Raw genomic sequence first — 24,603 nt, 5'->3', positions numbered from 1 at the left:
TTGTTATGTTTGTAGTAAACGTTTTACTGTGAGTACTGAACTAATAATGCATATGGCGATTCACGAAGGGGACAAATCATTCAAATGCTCAAATTGTGGTAAATGTTTCAGCAACTGCTCTAATATGAGCAAACACATCAGGAGCCACACAGGGGAGAAACCTTTTCAATGTCCTCATTGTGGCAAAGGTTTCAGCAGTAGCTCTAATCTAAAAGTTCACATCAAGAGCCACACAGGGGAGAAATCTTATCCCTGTTGCTTCTGTGGCAAAGTATTAATTCAGAAAGCAAACATGGAGTTGCATGTGAGGATTCACACAGGTGAGAAACCACGTAGTTGAAGTGTTTGTGGTAAATGTTTCCGCCATGGTTCAGATATGAAAGTGCACATGAGGAGGCACACAGGGGAGAAACCTCTTAATTGCAGTTTTTGTGAAATAAATTTTGCAGCTCGTGCTTCTCTGACAGTTCACATGAGGACTCACACAGGGGATAAATCCTATGTGTGCCCTGTATGTAGAAAATGCTATATTTCATCAAGTGTATTAGGTACACATAAAAAAAGTCACACTGAAAACCGAGTGAACATTTCTATAGGCGCCATGGTTGGGGCAAATGCTTCAATACGAAGGAGTCCTTACAAAGGCACCGTCACCCAAGAAGAAGTAAAAGTAGCCTTTCTAAAAACTACTTGAGTGTAAAATAGTATTTGGTCAAAGAACTACTCAAGCACTCATTACATTGTAACATTGTGTAGACACTGTAATTTTGAACATATTACCACCATAGGATAACCAAGGTCATCCTATGAAACAAGGAATAGCGAAGATAGAGACACAATTGTCAACAGGTGCTACTATATTTATAAGGAGCAAATCAGGGGGAATAGCCTAACAGGCTGACTACACTGCGAGCGTTGCAAAATAAATTTAGACATATATGTTATTCAATTATTGCACCCACACTGCTCACCCACGCCAGCGAGCGTCTGCGTTGCCAAGGGCTAAAATAGAAGTCGGTTCTATTTCTGACGCTGATCGCGCTGCAAGTCCTGCCTCTCCCATCTCCTCATTGGTTTATAGAAGCAGCCATCTCCTCATTGGTTATACCCATTTCTGAAAGTTGCCAATCGCAATATAAAGTCAAGAGAAGAAAAAGCCTGGAAGGAGGAGAGATGACTACAAACGATTCGGTTGACCGTTTTGTGTGTGGATTAATTGGCGGAGTAGAGGACCTTGTGCATTTCGGGTAAAATATCAACTCAATGTTTATATCCCAGGACAAATTAGCTAGCAACAGCAAGCTAGCTAAATAGGACAAATTAGCTAGCAAGTGCAAGCTAAATTGCCATAAATGTTTAATGCTTTTCGACCTGTCCCCAAATTAATATAATTGGTTCAGAGTTTGTTTTGATATTTTAACCTGCGTGTCGTGATCGCGTTTGGTGTGTGGGGACAAAATACATTTATGCACGATGGCGCACGCACGCAGCCGGTTTGGGTTCCGTGTCAGGCCAGGATTCAATCAGATCAGCAATGCATATTTTTTAAAGGCAATATTTTGTGTCAGCAATGCATAATTTAAAGGCATTTTCCAAATGCGTGATCGGATTGAACCCCGGCCTTTAGTGTCAATGACTTGTGTGGCTAATGGGCATCAGACAGAAGACAGAGCAACAACAACTTGTGAGAGGAGATACCCCTCAGTACACTGCTCTTGGTTGAATATGATTTGACTGAATTAGTCTTTGAACTAGCAAGAAGCCCACATGTCTAACAGAGAAGAGTTACTGGGTTTCTGGCAACAGGAGTCACTGCTCATTAGCTGTACTAGACACACAGGACATTTGTACTGATGTCTTGTATCTGTACACAGAGCTTGCTTTTGATTTGTTGTCAAATTGATTGTTTATTGATACAGGTAACTGCCAAAATAAAGGAAACACCAACATAGTGTCTTAATAGGGCGTTGGGCCACCAAGAGCCGCCAGAACAGCTTCAATGTGCTTTTGCATAGATTCTACAAGTGTCTGGCACTGCACTGGAGGAATGCGAGCTGTACTGGAGTTGCTAGCTAATTTGTCCTGGGATATAAACATTGAGTTGATATTTTACCCGAAATGCACAAGGTCCTCTACTCCGCCAGCGAAGACATATGCAAATGTTTTGACAGTAAGTTTTTATTAGGTGTTTTTTCTCCAACATTAAACACAATAAGGGGGAAAGCAATATCAAAACTGACCATTATACAAAAACGACAGAGGATTGACGTAAAGCAACCAAAGTCAACGGGATATGGAGACAAGTTGATCCACAAATACTGTGGTATAAACTTCGCATATATATTTATATTTACATATATATTAATTTGTAATTGCATGGGAAAAGAAACAATGTACAATGCTACAAAAAAGTATTTACAAGTTAATAAATAAAGCCAGCAAACACAAAACAGGAAAATGAAGAAAATAATCTAAAGTACAAAGGACATTGAGTCTTTTAATATACAAAAAATACAAAAAGAACATAGAAAAAACATTGAACAGGTAATCATTAGAAAGTTCAGAGCCTTTGACAGTGACGGAGAGCGATGGCACAAAGGTTTTAAGGATGATCATTGTGAGAGGTTGAGGCAAGGTGACATATTCCTGATCAGTCTGGGTTTCTGAGAGGGACTAACTTAGAGGGATAGGTGGAGAGGTGCAGTCTTTGGCCCTTCATTTACAATAGACACAGAAGAGTGTGTGTGTGTGTCACGTACACACAGACTAGCATTTGTGAAACCTGAAATGCTGACATCTTTTTGTCAGATCCCCCTCTCCAACCTCTGATATATACACTGAGTGTACAAAATATTAAGAACACCTGCTCTTTCCATGACAGACTGACCTTGTGAATCCAGTTGAAAGCTCAACTTCAAATCAGTGTAGATGAAGGGGGAGAGACAGGTTAAAGAAGCATTTTTAAACATTGACACAATTGAGACATGTATTGTTTATGTGTGCCAGTCAGAGGGTGAATGGGCAAGACAACATATTTAAGTGCCTTTGAACAGGGTATGGTAGTATGTGCCAGTCAGAGGGTGAATGGGCAAGACAACATATTTAAGTGCCTTTGAACAGGGTATGGTAGTATATGCCAGGCGCATCGGTTTGAGTGTGTCAAAAAACTGCAACGCTGTTGGGTTTTTCAAGCTCAACAGTCTCCTGTGTGTATAAAGAATGGTCCACCACCAAAAGGACATACAGCCAACTTGAAACTGTGACAAACATTGTAGTCAACATGGGCCAGCATCCCTGTAGAACGCTTTCAACACCTCGTAGAGTCCAGGCCCCAACGAATTGAGGCTGTTCTGAGGGCAAAAGGGGGGGGTGCAACTCAGTATTAGGAAAATGTTCCTACTGTTGTGTACACTCGGTGTAGATAGGCTGGGTAGCTGGGGAGGGCACAAAGACATTAGCAAAAAATAAAAATAAGCACACATTCCGGGATGAACGCTTACTGACATTAACTGGAAACCCACTGACACAAATGCATGATTTTTCACAAAAGTTTAAGGATCTCCAGTTAAAGAATCCATCTCTCACTCATTGATCAACCACAAAAAGTATTTAACTGCAGATCCAGATTCAGCTTTCCCAACACAAATCCTAATCTTGTTAATAGGATGTAGAAATAGACGCTGACCTTGAATCAGGGCTTAGGGGCAACTTCCATCAACACCACTAATATGAAGTCCAGCAAATCACATGTAATCACAGTAGACTACCGGACCCCAACATCCACAAACATACAGCATCCTTTTCAACACCACCACCAACCAGCACACTTGAAAGCATGAAAATCACTTATATTATACTGCCGTAATGCATTCATAATGCAGTACTAACATGCGATAAATATGACCACCCATGTTTCTGATAACTGACATGTGAAACACGATCATCATAGCACATGAAACCATTTCCATGGCTTTACTGTTAGGCACATCAAGCTTTTGTTGTGAAATGTAGTCTGACGACTGCTGTGGCGTGTTATAGGATTTATGTGGCATTTGACATACCCTTTTTACTGTACTGAGCTGAGCCGAGCTGTACTGCGTTGGCCTGGTTACGTACCATGTCAAAAGAAAATATCAGATCGAGCCAGCACACTACGGTTCAGGTTAGCACAATAGTGTAAAAAGGCTATAAAAGTATAGCCAGTTTATATGTGCCCTCTGATAGAGATGCAATCCCATGTCCCTATTAGAACAGTTACTGTCTTGCACATGACACATTGAGTACGGTTACATGCACATGAATAATTTGATGTTAAACTGATTATGGCAGAAGGCTGAGTATGTATGGCATTAGTCATGTAAACACCTTACTCTGCTTATCTTAATCGGCATACGGTCATATTCGAAGTAAGCATAAACCAATTAAAACACCTGATTTTCTGAGCCATCTTTAAAAATGTTAGGACATGTAAACGCTTTAATCAGTTATAGCGATGTGTTTGATCTGTGTGTGTGTGTGTGTGTTAGTGCCAGCAGGGCGAGCTTCCTTCTTTTGCACGAGTGAGTTAGGAAAAACTTAAAGTACACATCTTAGAAGTCGTTTTCACATAAACGTTGTATGTCCGAACTCAGAATCAACTATGCTTTACAAAGATAACATGGTCGCTGTGGTAGAACGTTTATTTTGATTGCTGATATTCTGCATTCATCAAAGTCCCACCAGGTTGTCTGATTTCAGATGGCTCCACGTAAACACAATTATGAGGGAAATCATTTATTCTTGCAAAGCATGTAAACGTTTTAATCAAACTATTATATTAATTTGACTATTCACAATAATTGTATTATTGTGTGCATGTAACCGTACTCAGTGTGACACAGTCACAGTCAAAAAGTCACTAGTTGCAGAAAACTCTTTGAGCAAAGGCTTGAGTTTTAACACTAATCCACAACACTACTGTCATGGCTGCTGTTAAATAGGGATATTAGGTTTGATCCAAAGTGCTGCAATACTGTAGGAGATGGATAGACATGGGGAACTACAAACCAAGGACTCATCTCATACACAAAGAATCACACGACTTCTGAGCCTCTCAACAGCAGGCAAACTCACTCCCTCCACTTCAAATCTCAATGCTCCCAAAACCACCTCATACTTCATCATAGTCCACCGGTCTTTGGCACACGTGGAGTTGACAATGTTTTAGTTGAGTTGTACTTTCTCTTCCTCTTTTTCATTTATCTGCTGATTTAACTGAATTGAAATGAAGTTGACCTCCAACCCTGGTACACAAGGATGAACGGCCTTGTGATGAAAGGAAGGGAGCAAACAAAAGGGACAGTCCTTTCATTCTCGTTTCTTCTTCTTTACACTATAGGGAACAAAAAGACTGGACATTTAAAAACCACGCTTCATTTCACAATACAACATACATCTCTCTCCGAGTGCTTGAGTACTTTCCACAAACGCACTTCTAGTTAAAAGGGAGCACAGTGTCACAGTACATACATTTCTCTCCTCCTGCAAGTCATTGACAAGAGGGTCTAGCACACATTGGGGTCCATCAAATGGCTCGGAGCTAACTTTCTTGATGATCTGAGGGAGTGGTCACCATGCCAACAACAGCCATTTTGTGCCATTCAGCTCACATGTAGGCAGTTCTACTCTCTAAGGCATTGCCAATCGAGGAGAAGCCATTTAGTGCCATCGTGTTTGAGCCGCAATGGCCGCCCGACTTTGTGCATTTCAGGTCACCATAATGTACTCTAACTGGCCACATCGCTTTTTTTGGCTTCCCAGAAATGCACCCATTAAAACAAATACTGAACCAAAATGCATGCTGGATGCCTCAGTTGCACTATTTCCATGAACCATCATCATTGAGCCCTCGTGGCTGCCTACTCCTTCATGTCAGGAGAGAGCCTCTCTCTCAAACTCTAGTGTGAAACTGAAAGACATCAGGCATGAAACAAAAGGGGAGGGAGCTGGCTGTAGCATTTCATTGTCTGTTAGCACCACTTGGAGAAATAAGACGCAATGCACAAATGCAGAGTGCCGCCGCATCAAAGCAGTGACAAAATGAGCTATTATTGAATGTTTGTTGTAATAATAATGCCCTATTTGTGTGAATAGTGTTAGTTGAACAAACGGGACATGTTCCCATTAGCAGTGAGTAGTTAAAAGGAGTAAAGTTTCTGATGATTGGTTAACAACCCGATGTATCTATCCAGTAGGGGCCTCTCTCCCAAAATCCTTTTAGTGGTTCGTTGGAACGCGTTTCCCTCCGCTAGCTGGCAGTACTGAGCATCTGTCCATCTGTCTCAGTCCGCGTGTCACGGAACATCGAAGAAACAGATGCAGTTGATGGCAGTCTAGAAAGGAGTGTAAAAAAATAGTACCTGAACCTTTGCTGAGGAAGAGGTCTGTAGAAACTAGAGGGAGTGTAACTCCTTTAGAGGGGAGGAATTCATTTTCCTACGCACCTAGATGACATAGTTATATTTTTACTCAGGTTTTCCCCTCTCGATTAGGGCATCCACAGAGAGCTGTGAAGCTAACAGGAAGTGATGTGGACTCACAGGAAGTGACCTGAACATGGGTTGTAGCCTGGTTAGGAAACACCTGGGAGAGGGGTCAGATGTGGGTAAGCATACATAGCATCCACACAGAGTCACTACTTCCACAAGGACAGTCACCTGCCTCGCAAAATGGAGTTGAGTGCAAGTTCATTAGCCAATAGGGATTTCCATTACATTCAGCTTTATTAGTCCTCTGAGCCTTTCACGCTCAGATGCTGAACACGGCCAAGCTGGCAACAGGCCCCACTACCATGGCACAGCAGGGGTGGCACTCAAAGATGGCACCCAGAAAACCCAGCAGGAAGCAGGGAGGTGGGTGAGGGTTTCTGGTGACATGGCATTGCCCCTCAGAAGATGCCCTTTGCGATTTTCAGGCCTTTTTGCTTCATTCGCGGCAGGGTGGAGCTGGCCACGTGCTTGGTCCGGCCCACCTTGGGGAAGCCGCGTTTCTTCAGGACAAAGTCGTAGTTGGCCGAAGAGTTCATGGCATAGAAAACATTGGCATTGTCTGGAATCTTCAGCTCTGTGGGGGGGGGGGGGGGTGCAAAAGAAACATTGGTATGGTTAAAGACACATTGAAACAACAGGCAAGAGAGAATGTCAAAATCTGTTAGAAAAGATGGAAGGAGAGATTGTTAGACAAGGCGTGTGCAGGTATTTCTAAAAATGACAGTGACCAGAGATACGAACAGGTCCAGAATGGAGGGTGTGGGGAAAACTGAAATTTTTGTAAGTGTGAAATGTAGTTCAAAATGCATGAACGTTGAGGTTTGTATCTTTCAGGTTCTACTGTAAGTCCTGAATGAACGTGACAAACAGCTGACTGACCTTTCTCCTCAGAGATCTTCTGCAGCAGTTCGTAATCCTCCGCTCTCTCCCGGTCCAGGTTGTGTTTCACCATGGCCTTCCTGACCACCGCCGGCGTCTTGTCCTGACTGGTCACCTGGAGATCATGTGATGACCACAAGAAATTTGACTCAACCAGACCTCACAACCACTAAACACATTGGCAGGGAAATTCTCTTGTCTAATCTATCATATTCAAAACGGACGCAGCAGCTCACCAGGATGCTCTTGTACATGTTGCCGTTGTCTACGTCCAGGCTGACCCGGATGATGCAGCAGTCATCCACCTGCTGGTTGTAGAGGGGCAGTGACAGTGACGAGTAGCTGGACACGCCCGACACGGAGCGCTTGTGTGAGCGGGAGCCCGCACCCGCCACAGGCGTGGAGGACATGGAGGAGGAGGAGGCGCTACTGGAGCCCGAGCCAGAGCCCAGACCAGAGGCATCCAAGGAGGACAGAGACGTAGACTCCCAGAACTGGAGAGAGACAGAGAGAGAAAGGGGGTAGCACAGGTTAGATCACAGTGCCACTTAAGAATATTGAGATGCAATCAAGTTAAGCAATGCATATTAAACATGATCATTTAACATGACTGGGATCTATTGAAAGAATTCCAGTGAATTAAGACAAATATTTGGGAACACTGAAATTGAGGCTGGTGTTTTTTTCTCTAATGGGATCCCCAAGAGTGCTTGCTACTAATATGACATGCACATAAAATGTAGAAAACACAATGAAATATGTGGACAGAATAATGTGCAACCAGGTGTTACTATGGATAGAAGGTGAACTGTTACTTCTACTGAGTAGTATGGATACAAGGTGAACTGTTACTTCTACTGAGTAGTATGGATACAAGGTGAACTGTTACTTCTACTGAGTAGTATGGATACAAGGTGAACTGTTACTTCTACTGAGTAGTATGGATACAAGGTGAACTGTTACTTCTACTGAGTAGTATGGATACAAGGTGAACTGTTACTTCTACTGAGTAGTATGGATACAAGGTGAACTGTTACTTCTACTGAGTAGTATGGATACAAGGTGAACTGTTACTTCTACTGAGTAGTATGGATACAAGGTGAACTGTTACTTCTACTGAGTAGTATGGATACAAGGTGAACTGTTACTTCTACTGAGTAGTATGGATACAAGGTGAACTGTTACTTCTACTGAGTAGTATGGATACAAGGTGAACTGTTACTTCTACTGAGTAGTATGGATACAAGGTGAACTGTTACTTCTACTGAGTAGTATGGATACAAGGTGAACTGTTACTTCTACTGAGTAGTATGGATACAAGGTGAACTGTTACTTCTACTGAGTAGTATGGATACAAGATGAACTGTTACTTCTACTGAGTAGTATGGATACAAGATGAACTGTTACTTCTACTGAATAGTATGGATACAAGGTGAACTGTTACTTCTACTGAGTAGTATGGATACAAGGTGAACTGTTACTTCTACTGAGTAGTATGGATACAAGGTGAACTGTTACTTCTACTGAGTAGTATGGATACAAGGTGAACTGTTACTATGGATACAAGATGAACTGTTACTTCTACTGAGTAGTATGGATACAAGATGAACTGTTACTTCTACTGAGTAGTATGGATACAATGTGAACTGTTACTTCTACTGAGTAGTATAGATACAAGATGAACTGTTACTTCTACTGAGTAGTATGGATACAATGTGAACTGTTACTTCTACTGAGTAGTATAGATACAAGGTGAACTATTACTTCTACTGAGTAGTATGGATACAAGGTGAACTGTTACTTCTACTGAGTAGTATGGATACAAGATGAACTGTTACTTCTACTGAGTAGTATGGATACAAGATGAACTGTTACTTCTACTGAGTAGTATGGATACAAGATGAACTCTTCACCAAAGACACAACAAATAAAACCAGTCAAAACAAAAAAGGTCAAGGTGCAGCGGTGATCAAAGGGAGCAGACACATGAATACATCGACACCTGCACACATTCGGAAACTACTCACACACACACACACACACACACACACACACACACACACACACACCGTTCTCGCCCATTCGTAAAATGGCTACAGGGGTGATGTGATGGTGACGTCACTCAGATAGACACAGTGCAAGCAGCACACTCCTCTGATGGCAGTGTGAAATGGCTGCACCACAAGCTAGCACAGGGGAAACAGAGAAATGGTACAGGAAGTATTAAATAGTACCGTGGGTGCCAGGTCAGGCAAGGGGCCGCACTTCCCTAACGTGGAATTGGAATGTTTTACGGAAGGCGTGGAGGTCTACAGAAAAGGAATTAAGAGCTACAGTCACCAGTGGGCCTCACATGAGCTGTTTCTTGTGGGATGGAAGAGTTATACTATGCTAAGACAGTAGTATGGCTATAGTGATCATACAGGTATCATGGTCTTTAAAGCAAGACTCAGAGATATGACATCCCCATCACACATGGTGGGGCAACTTCCAGCTTACAGATGTCAACACACACTCGTAGTAATACATCCCTGTCCACTGACAGGTCATCATTGTAAATAAGAATATATTCTTAATCGACTTTCCTGTATAAATGAAATAAATATATATATAGAAGATCTCCTCTCTCTCACACCTTTCGCTCGTGGACATCGGGTGAGTCGGAGATGAAGCTGATATTGATCTCCTCCACATCGGAGCTGCTGGAGCCAGCGGAGGTGACGCTCAGGGAGTCCGCTCCATCACCCCCTCCACCTCCACCCGAGCCCCCCAGGCAGGGGGCGTAACGCAGCTGGTCAAAGGACTTGGAGTGGGAGCTGCCCGCACTGCTGCAGCCTGGCTCCGAGCTGGCAGGCTGGCGACTGAGAGAGAGGGAGTGAAGAAATGGGAGGGAGAGAGGGACGGAGAGAGACAGAGAGAGGGGAGAGATGGAAGAGAAAATGCAGGTTGAGAGCAAGAGTGGGAGAAAAGAAGAGTGTGAATAATGAGTTAAAAACACATTGACACAAATAGACTGTAAATCATATATAGCACCTATTGAACAGAAATAACTTCCTGCAATAATATTTATTGACTTACTCGCTCCAGCGTTTGATGATTCCTGTGTTCTTCTTCTTGAGAGTGTTGGAGGCGGACTCTGACAATGGCTCGATCTCACATGACTGGCTGTAGCTGTGGGAAAAAACACACAAAGAAGAGCATGTGTTTGTGTGTTCCGGTCTTTCATTACTCCTCTCTTCCCCCCCCTACTGTTCCTCACACCCACAGCAATCTATTTCTGGTGCAGTGTGAAAATACTCTTTCATGTATTTGTAACAGAATACTATCTGTTCTCTCTCTTACCTCTCAGCTTCTGTGAGTTTGTCCACACCGGAGAACCACTCTCGGAAACGCTTGTTTCGGGTGAAGTTATAGTTGTTGCAGGCCAGCTGCAGAAGCTTGATCTGGGCAATCACCTCAAACTCCTATACAACCAGAGGAAAGAAAATGATCAATATGCACTCACATCTTCATCATCATTGTAATCACCATAATCATCATCACACTTGAAATTCATATTGCTTTTCTCACCTTCCTCCTCTTCTCAAAATTGATCAGCCCTCCCTGTAAACAAGAAAATATGTTATTCAGAACAGAAATGGGGTTGTGTGTAATTTTGAGGAAAGAGGGGATGTGTGAGTATGTGTTTGTGTGAGTGTGTGTGTGTGTGTGTGCCACTCACATCCAGGTAGTCCTTCATGGCTGTGTCCATCATGACTAGGTCTGTAAGGAAAGTGCCCAGGTAGGGAATGGTCCCCTGCATCACACTCTGAAATAAACAAACAGGCAGGCAGAGACTGGTGTTAGCATGTGTTTCAAGTTTTAATGTCACGTGCACAAGTACTGTGAAATCAAAACCCAACAATGCAATAATCAAGAACAATATATTACTAGGACAAAAAAAAAAAATCACACGAGAAATAAGAAAAAGACATTTGAAATACACAATAAAGTACCGGTAAGTAAGTAAACATACTATTATACCGGAAATATTATAAAAAGTCAGTTCTAATACCATATTTACATGTGCAGGGATACTAGGGTGATGGAGGTAGATATGTATAGGGGTAAGGGGACAGGGATACTGGAGTGATGGAGGTAGATATGTATAGGGGTAAGGGGACAGGGATACTGGAGTGATGGAGGTAGATATGTATAGGGGTAAGGGGACAGGGATACTGGAGTGATGGAGGTAGATATGTATAGGGGTAAGGGGACAGGGATACTGGAGTGGTGGAGGTAGATATGTATAGGGGTAAGGTGACAGGGATACTGGAGTGGTGGAGGTAGATATGTATAGGGGGAAGGTGACAGGGATACTGGAGTGGTGGAGGTAGATATGTATAGGGGTAAGGAGACAGGGATACTGGAGTGGTGGAGGTAGATATGTATAGCGGTAAGGTGACAGGGATACTGGGGTGATGGAGGTAGATATGTATAGGGGTAAGGTGACAGGGATACTGGACTGGTGGAGGTAGATATGTATAGGGGTAAGGTGACAGGGATACTGGGGTGGTGGAGATAGATATGTATAGGGGTAAGGGGACAGGGATACTGGAGTGATGGAGGTAGATATGTATAGGGGTAAGGGGACAGGGATACTGGAGTGGTGGAGGTAGATATGTATAGGGGTAAGGGGACAGGGATACTGGAGTGATGGAGGAAGATATGTATAGGGGTAAGGTGACAGGGATACTGGGGTGATGGAGGTAGATATGTATAGGGGTAAGGGGACAGGGATACTGGAGTGATGGAGGTAGATATGTATAGGGGTAAGGGGACAGGGATACTGGGGTGATGGAGGTAGATATGTATAGGGGAAGGTGACAGGGATACTGGAGTGGTGGAGGTAGATATGTATAGGGGTAAGGTGACAGGGATACTGGGGTGGTGGAGATAGATATGTATAGGGGTAAGGTGACAGGGATACTGGGGTGATGGAGGTAGATATGTATAGGGGTAAGGGGACAAGGATACTGGAGTGATGGAGGTAGATATGTATAGGGGTAGGGGACAGGGATACTGGGGTGATGGAGGTAGATATGTATAGGGGTAAGGTGACAGGGATACTGGGGTGGTGGAGATAGATATGTATAGGGGTAAGGTGACAGGGATACTGGGGTGATGGAGGTAGATATGTATAGGGGTAAGGGGACAGGGATACTGGAGTGATGGAGGTAGATATGTATAGGGGTAAGGGGACAGGGATACTGGGGTGATGGAGGTAGATATGTATAGGGGTAAGGTGACAGGGATACGTATAGGGGTAAGGGGACAGGGATACTGGGGTGATGGAGGTAGATATGTATAGGGGTAAGGGGACAGGGATACTGGAGTGATGGAGGTAGAGATATGTATAGGGGTAAGGGGACAGGGATACTGGGGTGATGGAGGTAGATATGTATAGAGGTAAGGTGACAGGATACTGGAGTGATGGAGGTAGATATGTATAGAGGTAAGGTGACAGGATACTGGAGTGGTGGAGGTAGATATGTATAGGGGTAAGGGGACAGAGATACTGGAGTGGTGGAGGTAGATATGTATAGAGGTAAGGTGACGGGGATACTGGGGTGATGGAGGTAGATATGTATAGGGGTAAGAGGACAGGGATACTGGAGTGATGGAGGTAGATATGTATAGGGGTAAGGTGACAGGGATACTGGAGTGATGGAGGTAGATATGTATAGGAGTAAGGGGACAGGGATACTGGGGTGATGGAGGTAGATATGTATAGGGGTAAGGTGACAGGGATACTGGGGTGATGGAGGTAGATATGTATAGGGGTAAGGTGACAGGGATACTGGAGTGATGGAGGTAGATATGTATAGGGGTAAGGGGACAGGGATACTGGAGTGGTGGAGTTAGATATGTATAGGGGTAAGGTGACAGGATACTGGAGTGGTGGAGGTAGATATGTATAGGGGTAAGGGGACAGAGATACTGGAGTGGTGGAGGTAGATATGTATAGAGGTAAGGGGACAGGGATACTGGAGTGGTGGAGGTAGATATGTATAGGGGTAAGGGGACAGGGATACTGGAGTGATGGAGGTAGATATGTATAGGGTAAGGGGACAGGGATACTGGGGTGATGGAGGTAGATATGTATAGGGGTAAGGTGACAGGGATACGTATAGGGGTAAGGGGACAGGGATACTGGGGTGATGGAGGTAGATATGTATAGGGGTAAGGGGACAGGGATACTGGAGTGATGGAGGTAGATATGTATAGGGGTAAGGGGACAGGGATACTGGGGTGATGGAGGTAGATATGTATAGAGGTAAGGTGACAGGATACTGGAGTGGTGGAGGTAGATATGTATAGGGGTAAGGGGACAGAGATACTGGAGTGGTGGAGGTAGATATGTATAGAGGTAAGGTGACAGGGATACTGGGGTGATGGAGGTAGATATGTATAGGGGTAAGGTGACAGGGATACTGGAGTGATGGAGGTAGATATGTATAGGGGTAAGGGGACAGGGATACTGGCGTGATGGAGGTAGATATGTATAGGGGTAAGGGGACAGGGATACTGGCGTGATGGAGGTAGATATGTATAGGGGTAAGGTGACAGGGATACTGGGGTGATGGAGGTAGATATGTATAGAGGTAAGGTGACAGGGATACTGGGGTGATGGAGGTAGATATGTATAGGGGTAAGGGGACAGGGATACTGGAGTGATGGAGGTAGATATGTATAGGGGTAAGGTGACAGGGATACTGGAGTGGTGGAGGTAGATATGTATAGGGGTAAGGGGACAGGGATACTGGAGTGATGGAGGTAGATATGTATAGGGGTAAGGGGACAGGGATACTGGAGTGATGGAGGTAGATATGTATAGGGGTAAGGTGACAGGGATACTGGAGTGGTGGAGGTAGATATGTATAGGGGGAAGGTGACAGGGATACTGGAGTGGTGGAGGTAGATATGTATAGGGGTAAGGGGACAGGGATACTGGAGTGGTGGAGGTAGATATGTATAGGGGTAAGGTGACAGGGATACTGGGGTGATGGAGGTAGATATGTATAGGGGTAAGGTGACAGGGATACTGGAGTGGTGGAGGTAGATATGTATAGGGGTAAGGTGACAGGGATACTGGGGTGGTGGAGATAGATATGTATAGGGGTAAGGGGACAGGGATACTGGAGTGATGGAGGTAGATATGTATAGGGGTAAGGGGACAGGGATACTGGAGTGATGGAGGTAGATATGTATAGGGGTAAGGGGACAGGGATACTGGAGTGGTGGAGTTAGATATGTATAGGGGTAAGGTGACAGGATACTGGAGTGGTGGAGGTAGATATGTATAGGGGTAAGGGGACAGAGATACTGGAGTGGTGGAGGTAGATATGTATAGAGGTAAGGTGACAGGGATACTGGGGTGATGGAGGTAGATATGTATAGGGGTAAGGTGACAGGATACTGGAGTGGTGGAGGTAGATATGTATAGGGGTAAGGGGACAGAGATACTGGAGTGGTGGAAGTAGATATGTATAGAGGTAAGGTGACAGGGATACTGGGGTGATGGAGGTAGATATGTATAGGGGTAATGTGACAGGGATACTGGAGTGATGGAGGTAGATATGTATAGGGGTAAGGGGACAGGGATACTGGCGTGATGGAGGTAGATATGTATAGGGGTAAGGGGACAGGGATACTGGCGTGATGGAGGTAGATATGTATAGGGGTAAGGTGACAGGGATACTGGGGTGATGGAGGTAGATATGTATAGAGGTAAGGTGACAGGGATACTGGGGTGATGGAGGTAGATATGTATAGGGGTAAGGGGACAGGGATACTGGAGTGATGGAGGTAGATATGTATAGGGGTAAGGGGACAGGGATACTGGAGTGATGGAGGTAGATATGTATAGGGGTAAGGTGACAGGGATACTGGAGTGGTGGAGGTAGATATGTATAGGGGAAGGTGACAGGGATACTGGAGTGGTGGAGGTAGATATGTATAGGGGTAAGGGGACAGGGATACTGGAGTGGTGGAGGTAGATATGTATAGGGGTAAGGTGACAGGGATACTGGGGTGATGGAGGTAGATATGTATAGGGGTAAGGTGACAGGGATACTGGAGTGGTGGAGGTAGATATGTATAGGGGTAAGGTGACAGGGATACTGGGGTGGTGGAGATAGATATGTATAGGGTAAGGGGACAGGGATACTGGAGTGATGGAGGTAGATATGTATAGGGGTAAGGGGACAGGGATACTGGAGTGGTGGAGGTAGATATGTATAGGGGTAAGGGGACAGGGATACTGGAGTGGTGGAGTTAGATATGTATAGGGGTAAGGTGACAGGATACTGGAGTGGTGGAGGTAGATATGTATAGGGGTAAGGGGACAGAGATACTGGAGTGGTGGAGGTAGATATGTATAGAGGTAAGGTGACAGGGATACTGGGGTGATGGAGGTAGATATGTATAGGGGTAAGGTGACAGGGATACTGGAGTGATGGAGGTAGATATGTATAGGGGTAAGGGGACAGGGATACTGGCGTGATGGAGGTAGATATGTATAGGGGTAAGGGGACAGGGATACTGGCGTGATGGAGGTAGATATGTATAGGGGTAAGGTGACAGGGATACTGGGGTGATGGAGGTAGATATGTATAGAGGTAAGGTGACAGGGATACTGGGGTGATGGAGGTAGATATGTATAGGGGTAAGGGGACAGGGATACTGGAGTGATGGAGGTAGATATGTATAGGGGTAAGGTGACAGGGATACTGGAGTGGTGGAGGTAGATATGTATAGGGGTAAGGGGACAGGGATACTGGAGTGATGGAGGTAGATATGTATAGGGGTAAGGGGACAGGGATACTGGAGTGATGGAGGTAGATATGTATAGGGGTAAGGTGACAGGGGTACTGGAGTGGTGGAGGTAGATATGTATAGGGGGGAAGGTGACAGGGATACTGGAGTGGTGGAGGTAGATATGTATAGGGGTAAAGGGACAGGGATACTGGAGTGGTGGAGGTAGATATGTATAGGGGTAAGGTGACAGGGATACTGGGGTGATGGAGGTAGATATGTATAGGGGTAAGGTGACAGGGATACTGGAGTGGTGGAGGTAGATATGTATAGGGGTAAGGTGACAGGGATACTGGGGTGGTGGAGATAGATATGTATAGGGGTAAGGGGACAGGGATACTGGAGTGATGGAGGTAGATATGTATAGGGGTAAGGGGACAGGGATACTGGGAGATGGAGGTAGATATGTATAGAGGTAAGGTGACAGGATACTGGAGTGATGGAGGTAGATATGTATAGGGGTAGGGGACAGGGATACTGGAGTGATGGAGGTAGATATGTATAGGGGTAAGGTGACAGGGATACTGGGGTGATGGAGGTAGATATGTATAGGGGTAAGGGGACAGGGATACTGGAGTGATGGAGGTAGATATGTATAGGGATAAGGGGACAGGGATACTGGGGTGATGGAGGTAGATATGTATAGGGGTAAGGTGACAGGGATACATATAGGGGTAAGGGGACAGGGATACTGGGGTGATGGAGGTAGATATGTATAGGGGTAAGGGGACAGGGATACTGGAGTGATGGAGGTAGATATGTATAGGGGTAAGGGGACAGGGATACTGGGGTGATGGAGGTAGATATGTATAGAGGTAAGGTGACAGGATACTGGAGTGATGGAGGTAGATATGTATAGAGGTAAGGTGACAGGATACTGGAGTGGTGGAGGTAGATATGTATAGGGGTAAGGGGACTGAGATACTGGAGTGGTGGAGGTAGATATGTATAGAGGTAAGGTGACGGGGATACTGGGGTGATGGAGGTAGATATGTATAGGGGTAAGGGGACAGGGATACTGGAGTGATGGAGGTAGATATGTATAGGGGTAAGGTGACAGGGATACTGGAGTGGTGGAGGTATATATGTATAGGGGTAAGGGGACAGGGATACTGGAGTGGTGGAGTTAGATATGTATAGGGGTAAGGTGACAGGATACTGGAGTGGTGGAGGTAGATATGTATAGGGGTAAGGGGACAGAGATACTGGAGTGGTGGAGGTAGATATGTATAGAGGTAAGGGGACAGGGAAACTGGAGTGGTGGAGGTAGATATGTATAGGGGTAAGGGGACAGGGATACTGGAGTGATGGAGGTAGATATGTATAGGGGTAAGGTGACAGGGATACTGGGGTGATGGAGGTAGATATGTATAGGGTAAGGGGACAGGGATACTGGGGTGATGGAGGTAGATATGTATAGGGGTAAAGGGACAGGGATACTGGAGTGGTGGAGGTAGATATGTATAGGGGTAAGGTGACAGGGATACTGGGGTGATGGAGGTAGATATGTATAGGGGTAAGGTGACAGGGATACTGGAGTGGTGGAGGTAGATATGTATAGGGGTAAGGTGACAGGGATACTGGGGTGGTGGAGATAGATATGTATAGGGGTAAGGGGACAGGGATACTGGAGTGATGGAGGTAGATATGTATAGGGGTAAGGGGACAGGGATACTGGGGAGATGGAGGTAGATATGTATAGAGGTAAGGTGACAGGATACTGGAGTGATGGAGGTAGATATGTATAGGGGTAAGGGGACAGGGATACTGGAGTGATGGAGGTAGATATGTATAGGGGTAAGGTGACAGGGATACTGGGGTGATGGAGGTAGATATGTATAGGGGTAAGGGGACAGGGATACTGGAGTGATGGAGGTAGATATGTATAGGGATAAGGGGACAGGGATACTGGGGTGATGGAGGTAGATATGTATAGGGGTAAGGTGACAGGGATACATATAGGGGTAAGGGGACAGGGATACTGGGGTGATGGAGGTAGATATGTATAGGGGGTAAGGGGACAGGGATACTGGAGTGATGGAGGTAGATATGTATAGGGGTAAGGGGACAGGGATACTGGGGTGATGGAGGTAGATATGTATAGGGGTAAGGGGACAGGGATACTGGAGTGATGGAGGTAGATATGTATAGGGGTAAGGTGACAGGGATACTGGAGTGGTGGAGGTATATATGTATAGGGGTAAGGGGACAGGGATACTGGAGTGGTGGAGTTAGATATGTATAGGGGTAAGGTGACAGGATACTGGAGTGGTGGAGGTAGATATGTATAGGGGTAAGGGGACAGAGATACTGGAGTGGTGGAGGTAGATATGTATAGAGGTAAGGGGACAGGGAAACTGGAGTGGTGGAGGTAGATATGTATAGGGGTAAGGGGACAGGGATACTGGAGTGATGGAGGTAGATATGTATAGGGGTAAGGTGACAGGGATACTGGGGTGATGGAGGTAGATATGTATAGGGGTAAGGGGACAGGGATACTGGGGTGATGGAGGTAGATATGTATAGGGGTAAGGTGACAGGATACTGGAGTGGTGGAGGTAGATATGTATAGGGGTAAGGGGACAGGGATACTGGAGTGGTGGAGTTAGATATGTATAGGGGTAAGGTGACAGGATACTGGAGTGGTGGAGGTAGATATGTATAGGGGTAAGGTGACAGGGATACTGGAGTGGTGGAGGTAGATATGTATAGGGGTAGGTGACAGGGATACTGGGGTGGTGGAGATAGATATGTATAGGGGTAAGGGGACAGGGATACTGGAGTGGTGGAGTTAGATATGTATAGGGGTAAGGTGACAGGATACTGGAGTGGTGGAGGTAGATATGTATAGGGGTAAGGGGACAGAGATACTGGAGTGGTGGAGGTAGATATGTATAGAGGTAAGGTGACAGGGATACTGGCGTGATGGAGGTAGATATGTATAGGGGTAAGGTGACAGGGATACTGGGGTGATGGAGGTAGATATGTATAGGGGTAAGGTGACAGGGATACTGGAGTGGTGGAGGTAGATATGTATAGGGGTAAGGGGACAGGGATACTGGAGTGATGGAGGTAGATATGTATAGGGGTAAGGGGACAGGGATACTGGAGTGATGGAGGTAGATATGTACAGGGGTAAGGTGACAGGGATACTGGAGTGGTGGAGGTAGATATGTATAGGGGTAAGGGGACAGGGATACTGGAGTGATGGAGGTAGATATGTATAGGGGTAAGGTGACAGGGATACTGGGGTGATGGAGGTAGATATGTATAGGGGTAAGGGGACAGGGATACTGGAGTGATGGAGGTAGATATGTATAGGGGTAGGGGACAGGGATACTGGGGTGATGGAGGTAGATATGTACAGGGGTAAGGTGACAGGGATACTGGAGTGGTGGAGGTAGATATGTATAGGGGTAAGGTGACAGGGATACTGGGGTGGTGGAGATAGATATGTATAGGGGTAAGGTGACAGGGATACTGGGGTGATGGAGGTAGATATGTATAGGGGGTAAGGGGACAGGGATACTGGAGTGATGGAGGTAGATATGTATAGGGATAAGGGGACAGGGATACTGGGGTGATGGAGGTAGATATGTATAGGGGTAAGGTGACAGGGATACGTATAGGGGTAAGGGGACAGGGATACTGGGGTAATGGAGGTAGATATGTATAGGGGTAAGGGGACAGGGATACTGGAGTGATGGAGGTAGATATGTATAGGGGTAAGGGGACAGGGATACTGGGGTGATGGAGGTAGATATGTATAGAGGTAAGGTGACAGGATACTGGAGTGATGGAGGTAGATATGTATAGAGGTAAGGTGACAGGATACTGGAGTGGTGGAGGTAGATATGTATAGGGTAAGGGGACTGAGATACTGGAGTGGTGGAGGTAGATATGTATAGAGGTAAGGTGACGGGGATACTGGGGTGATGGAGGTAGATATGTATAGGGGTAAGGGGACAGGGATACTGGAGTGATGGAGGTAGATATGTATAGGGGTAAGGTGACAGGGATACTGGAGTGGTGGAGGTAGATATGTATAGGGGTAAGGGGACAGGGATACTGGAGTGGTGGAGTTAGATATGTATAGGGGTAAGGTGACAGGATACTGGAGTGGTGGAGGTAGATATGTATAGGGGTAAGGGGACAGAGATACTGGAGTGGTGGAGGTAGATATGTATAGAGGTAAGGGGACAGGGAAACTGGAGTGGTGGAGGTAGATATGTATAGGGGTAAGGGGACAGGGATACTGGAGTGATGGAGGTAGATATGTATAGGGGTAAGGTGACAGGGATACTGGGGTGATGGAGGTAGATATGTATAGGGGTAAGGGGACAGGGATACTGGGGTGATGGAGGTAGATATGTATAGGGGTAAGGTGACAGGATACTGGAGTGGTGGAGGTAGATATGTATAGGGGTAAGGGGACAGGGATACTGGAGTGGTGGAGTTAGATATGTATAGGGGTAAGGTGACAGGATACTGGAGTGGTGGAGGTAGATATGTATAGGGGTAAGGTGACAGGGATACTGGAGTGGTGGAGGTAGATATGTATAGGGGTAAGGTGACAGGGATACTGGGGTGGTGGAGATAGATATGTATAGGGGTAAGGGACAGGGATACTGGAGTGGTGGAGTTAGATATGTATAGGGGTAAGGTGACAGGATACTGGAGTGGTGGAGGTAGATATGTATAGGGGTAAGGGGACAGAGATACTGGAGTGGTGGAGGTAGATATGTATAGAGGTAAGGTGACAGGGATACTGGCGTGATGGAGGTAGATATGTATAGGGGTAAGGTGACAGGGATACTGGGGTGATGGAGGTAGATATGTATAGAGGTAAGGTGACAGGGATACTGGGGTGATGGAGGTAGATATGTATAGGGGTAAGGGGACAGGGATACTGGAGTGATGGAGGTAGATATGTATAGGGGTAAGGTGACAGGGATACTGGAGTGGTGGAGGTAGATATGTATAGGGGTAAGGGGACAGGGATACTGGAGTGATGGAGGTAGATATGTAGGGGGTAAGGGGACAGGGATACTGGAGTGATGGAGGTAGATATGTATAGGGGTAAGGTGACAGGGATACTGGAGTGGTGGAGGTAGATATGTATAGGGGGAAGGTGACAGGGATACTGGAGTGGTGGAGGTAGATATGTATAGGGGTAAAGGGACAGGGATACTGGAGTGGTGGAGGTAGATATGTATAGGGGTAAGGTGACAGGGATACTGGGGTGATGGAGGTAGATATGTATAGGGGTAAGGTGACAGGGATACTGGAGTGGTGGAGGTAGATATGTATAGGGGTAAGGTGACAGGGATACTGGGGTGGTGGAGATAGATATGTATAGGGGTAAGGGGACAGGGATACTGGAGTGATGGAGGTAGATATGTATAGGGGTAAGGGGACAGGGATACTGGGGTGATGGAGGTAGATATGTATAGAGGTAAGGTGACAGGATACTGGAGTGATGGAGGTAGATATGTATAGGGGTAAGGTGACAGGGATACTGGAGTGGTGGAGGTAGATATGTATAGGGGGAAGGTGACAGGGATACTGGAGTGGTGGAGGTAGATATGTATAGGGGTAAGGGACAGGGATACTGGAGTGGTGGAGGTAGATATGTATAGGGGTAAGGTGACAGGGATACTGGGGTGATGGAGGTAGATATGTATAGGGGTAAGGTGACAGGGATACTGGAGTGGTGGAGGTAGATATGTATAGGGTAAGGTGACAGGGATACTGGGGTGGTGGAGATAGATATGTATAGGGGTAAGGGGACAGGGATACTGGAGTGATGGAGGTAGATATGTATAGGGGTAAGGGGACAGGGATACTGGAGTGGTGGAGGTAGATATGTATAGGGGTAAGGGGACAGGGATACTGGAGTGATGGAGGTAGATATCTATAGGGGTAAGGTGACAGGGATACTGGGGTGATGGAGGTAGATATGTATAGGGGTAGGGGACAGGGATACTGGAGTGATGGAGGTAGATATGTATAGGGGTAAGGGGACAGGGATACTGGGTGATGGAGGTAGATATGTATAGGGGTAAGGTGACAGGGATACGTATAGGGGTAAGGGGACAGGGATACTGGGGTGATGGATGTAGATATGTATAGGGGTAAGGGGACAGGGATACTGGAGTGATGGAGGTAGATATGTATAGGGGTAAGGGGACAGGGATACTGGGGTGATGGAGGTAGATATGTATAGAGGTAAGGTGACAGGATACTGGAGTGATGGAGGTAGATATGTATAGAGGTAAGGTGACAGGATACTGGAGTGGTGGAGGTAGATATGTATAGGGGTAAGGGGACTGAGATACTGGAGTGGTGGAGGTAGATATGTATAGAGGTAAGGTGACGGGGATACTGGGGTGATGGAGGTAGATATGTATAGGGGTAAGGGGACAGGGATACTGGAGTGATGGAGGTAGATATGTATAGGGGTAAGGTGACAGGGATACGTATAGGGGTAAGGGGACAGGGATACTGGGGTGATGGAGGTAGATATATATAGGGGTAAGGGGACAGGGATACTGGAGTGATGGAGGTAGATATGTATAGGGGTAAGGGGACTGAGATACTGGAGTGGTGGAGGTAGATATGTATAGAGGTAAGGTGACGGGGATACTGGGGTGATGGAGGTAGATATGTATAGGGGTAAGGGGACAGGGATACTGGAGTGATGGAGGTAGATATGTATAGGGGTAAGGTGACAGGGATACGTATAGGGGTAAGGGGACAGGGATACTGGGGTGATGGAGGTAGATATGTATAGAGGTAAGGTGACAGGATACTGGAGTGATGGAGGTAGATATGTATAGAGGTAAGGTGACAGGATACTGGAGTGGTGGAGGTAGATATGTATAGGGGTAAGGGGACTGAGATACTGGAGTGGTGGAGGTAGATATGTATAGAGGTAAGGTGACGGGGATACTGGGGTGATGGAGGTAGATATGTATAGGGGTAAGGGGACAGGGATACTGGAGTGATGGAGGTAGATATGTATAGGGGTAAGGTGACAGGGATACTGGAGTGGTGGAGGTAGATATGTATAGGGGTAAGGGACAGGGATACTGGAGTGGTGGAGTTAGATATGTATAGGGGTAAGGTGACAGGATACTGGAGTGGTGGAGGTAGATATGTATAGGGGTAAGGGGACAGAGATACTGGAGTGGTGGAGGTAGATATGTATAGAGGTAAGGGGACAGGGAAACTGGAGTGGTGGAGGTAGATATGTATAGGGGTAAGGGGACAGGGATACTGGAGTGATGGAGGTAGATATGTATAGGGGTAAGGTGACAGGGATACTGGGGTGATGGAGGTAGATATGTATAGGGGTAAGGGGACAGGGATACTGGGGTGATGGAGGTAGATATGTATAGGGGTAAGGTGACAGGATACTGGAGTGGTGGAGGTAGATATGTATAGGGGTAAGGGGACAGGGATACTGGAGTGGTGGAGTTAGATATGTATAGGGGTAAGGTGACAGGATACTGGAGTGGTGGAGGTAGATATGTATAGGGGTAAGGTGACAGGGATACTGGAGTGGTGGAGGTAGATATGTATAGGGGTAAGGTGACAGGGATACTGGGGTGGTGGAGATAGATATGTATAGGGGTAAGGGGACAGGGATACTGGAGTGGTGGAGTTAGATATGTATAGGGGTAAGGTGACAGGATACTGGAGTGGTGGAGGTAGATATGTATAGGGGTAAGGGGACAGAGATACTGGAGTGGTGGAGGTAGATATGTATAGAGGTAAGGTGACAGGGATACTGGCGTGATGGAGGTAGATATGTATAGGGGTAAGGTGACAGGGATACTGGGGTGATGGAGGTAGATATGTATAGAGGTAAGGTGACAGGGATACTGGGGTGATGGAGGTAGATATGTATAGGGGTAAGGGGACAGGGATACTGGAGTGATGGAGGTAGATATGTATAGGGGTAAGGTGACAGGGATACTGGAGTGGTGGAGGTAGATATGTATAGGGGTAAGGGGACAGGGATACTGGAGTGATGGAGGTAGATATGTATAGGGGTAAGGTGACAGGGATACTGGAGTGGTGGAGGTAGATATGTATAGGGGGAAGGTGACAGGGATACTGGAGTGGTGGAGGTAGATATGTATAGGGGTAAAGGGACAGGGATACTGGAGTGGTGGAGGTAGATATGTATAGGGGTAAGGTGACAGGGATACTGGGGTGATGGAGGTAGATATGTATAGGGGTAAGGTGACAGGGATACTGGAGTGGTGGAGGTAGATATGTATAGGGGTAAGGTGACAGGGATACTGGGGTGGTGGAGATAGATATGTATAGGGGT

The 24,603-nt window shown here is 45.9% G+C and overlaps 1 protein-coding gene across 3 annotated transcripts in view; it reads right to left on the bottom strand.

The window, feature by feature from the left end:
* Positions 1 to 2,160: 2,160 nt before the first annotated feature.
* The window catches only part of LOC115119137 (ral guanine nucleotide dissociation stimulator-like), a 99,831-nt gene continuing 77,388 nt past the window's right edge, over positions 2,161 to 24,603 (bottom strand). For 2 of the 3 annotated variants that reach the window (XM_029647903.2, XM_029647890.2), the window contains exons 9-17: positions 11,128 to 11,214; positions 10,977 to 11,009; positions 10,749 to 10,870; positions 10,485 to 10,577; positions 10,042 to 10,267; positions 9,641 to 9,715; positions 7,643 to 7,900; positions 7,407 to 7,521; positions 2,161 to 7,101 (exon numbers count right to left, since the gene is read on the bottom strand). In XM_029647903.2, the coding sequence (XP_029503763.1) occupies positions 6,926 to 7,101; positions 7,407 to 7,521; positions 7,643 to 7,900; positions 9,641 to 9,715; positions 10,042 to 10,267; positions 10,485 to 10,577; positions 10,749 to 10,870; positions 10,977 to 11,009; positions 11,128 to 11,214 (1,185 nt within the window). In that variant the 3' untranslated portion in view covers positions 2,161 to 6,925. The remainder of the gene's footprint in view (positions 7,102 to 7,406; positions 7,522 to 7,642; positions 7,901 to 9,640; positions 9,716 to 10,041; positions 10,268 to 10,484; positions 10,578 to 10,748; positions 10,871 to 10,976; positions 11,010 to 11,127; positions 11,215 to 24,603) is intronic. The other variant, XM_029647896.2, reaches the window with a different exon arrangement.

Source organism: Oncorhynchus nerka, linkage group LG4 (assembly GCF_034236695.1).
Source record: "Oncorhynchus nerka isolate Pitt River linkage group LG4, Oner_Uvic_2.0, whole genome shotgun sequence".
Taxonomy (NCBI): domain Eukaryota; kingdom Metazoa; phylum Chordata; class Actinopteri; order Salmoniformes; family Salmonidae; genus Oncorhynchus; species Oncorhynchus nerka.
The sequence above is the reverse complement of the archived record's forward strand: the minus strand, read 5'-3'. Positions and strand labels throughout refer to the sequence as shown.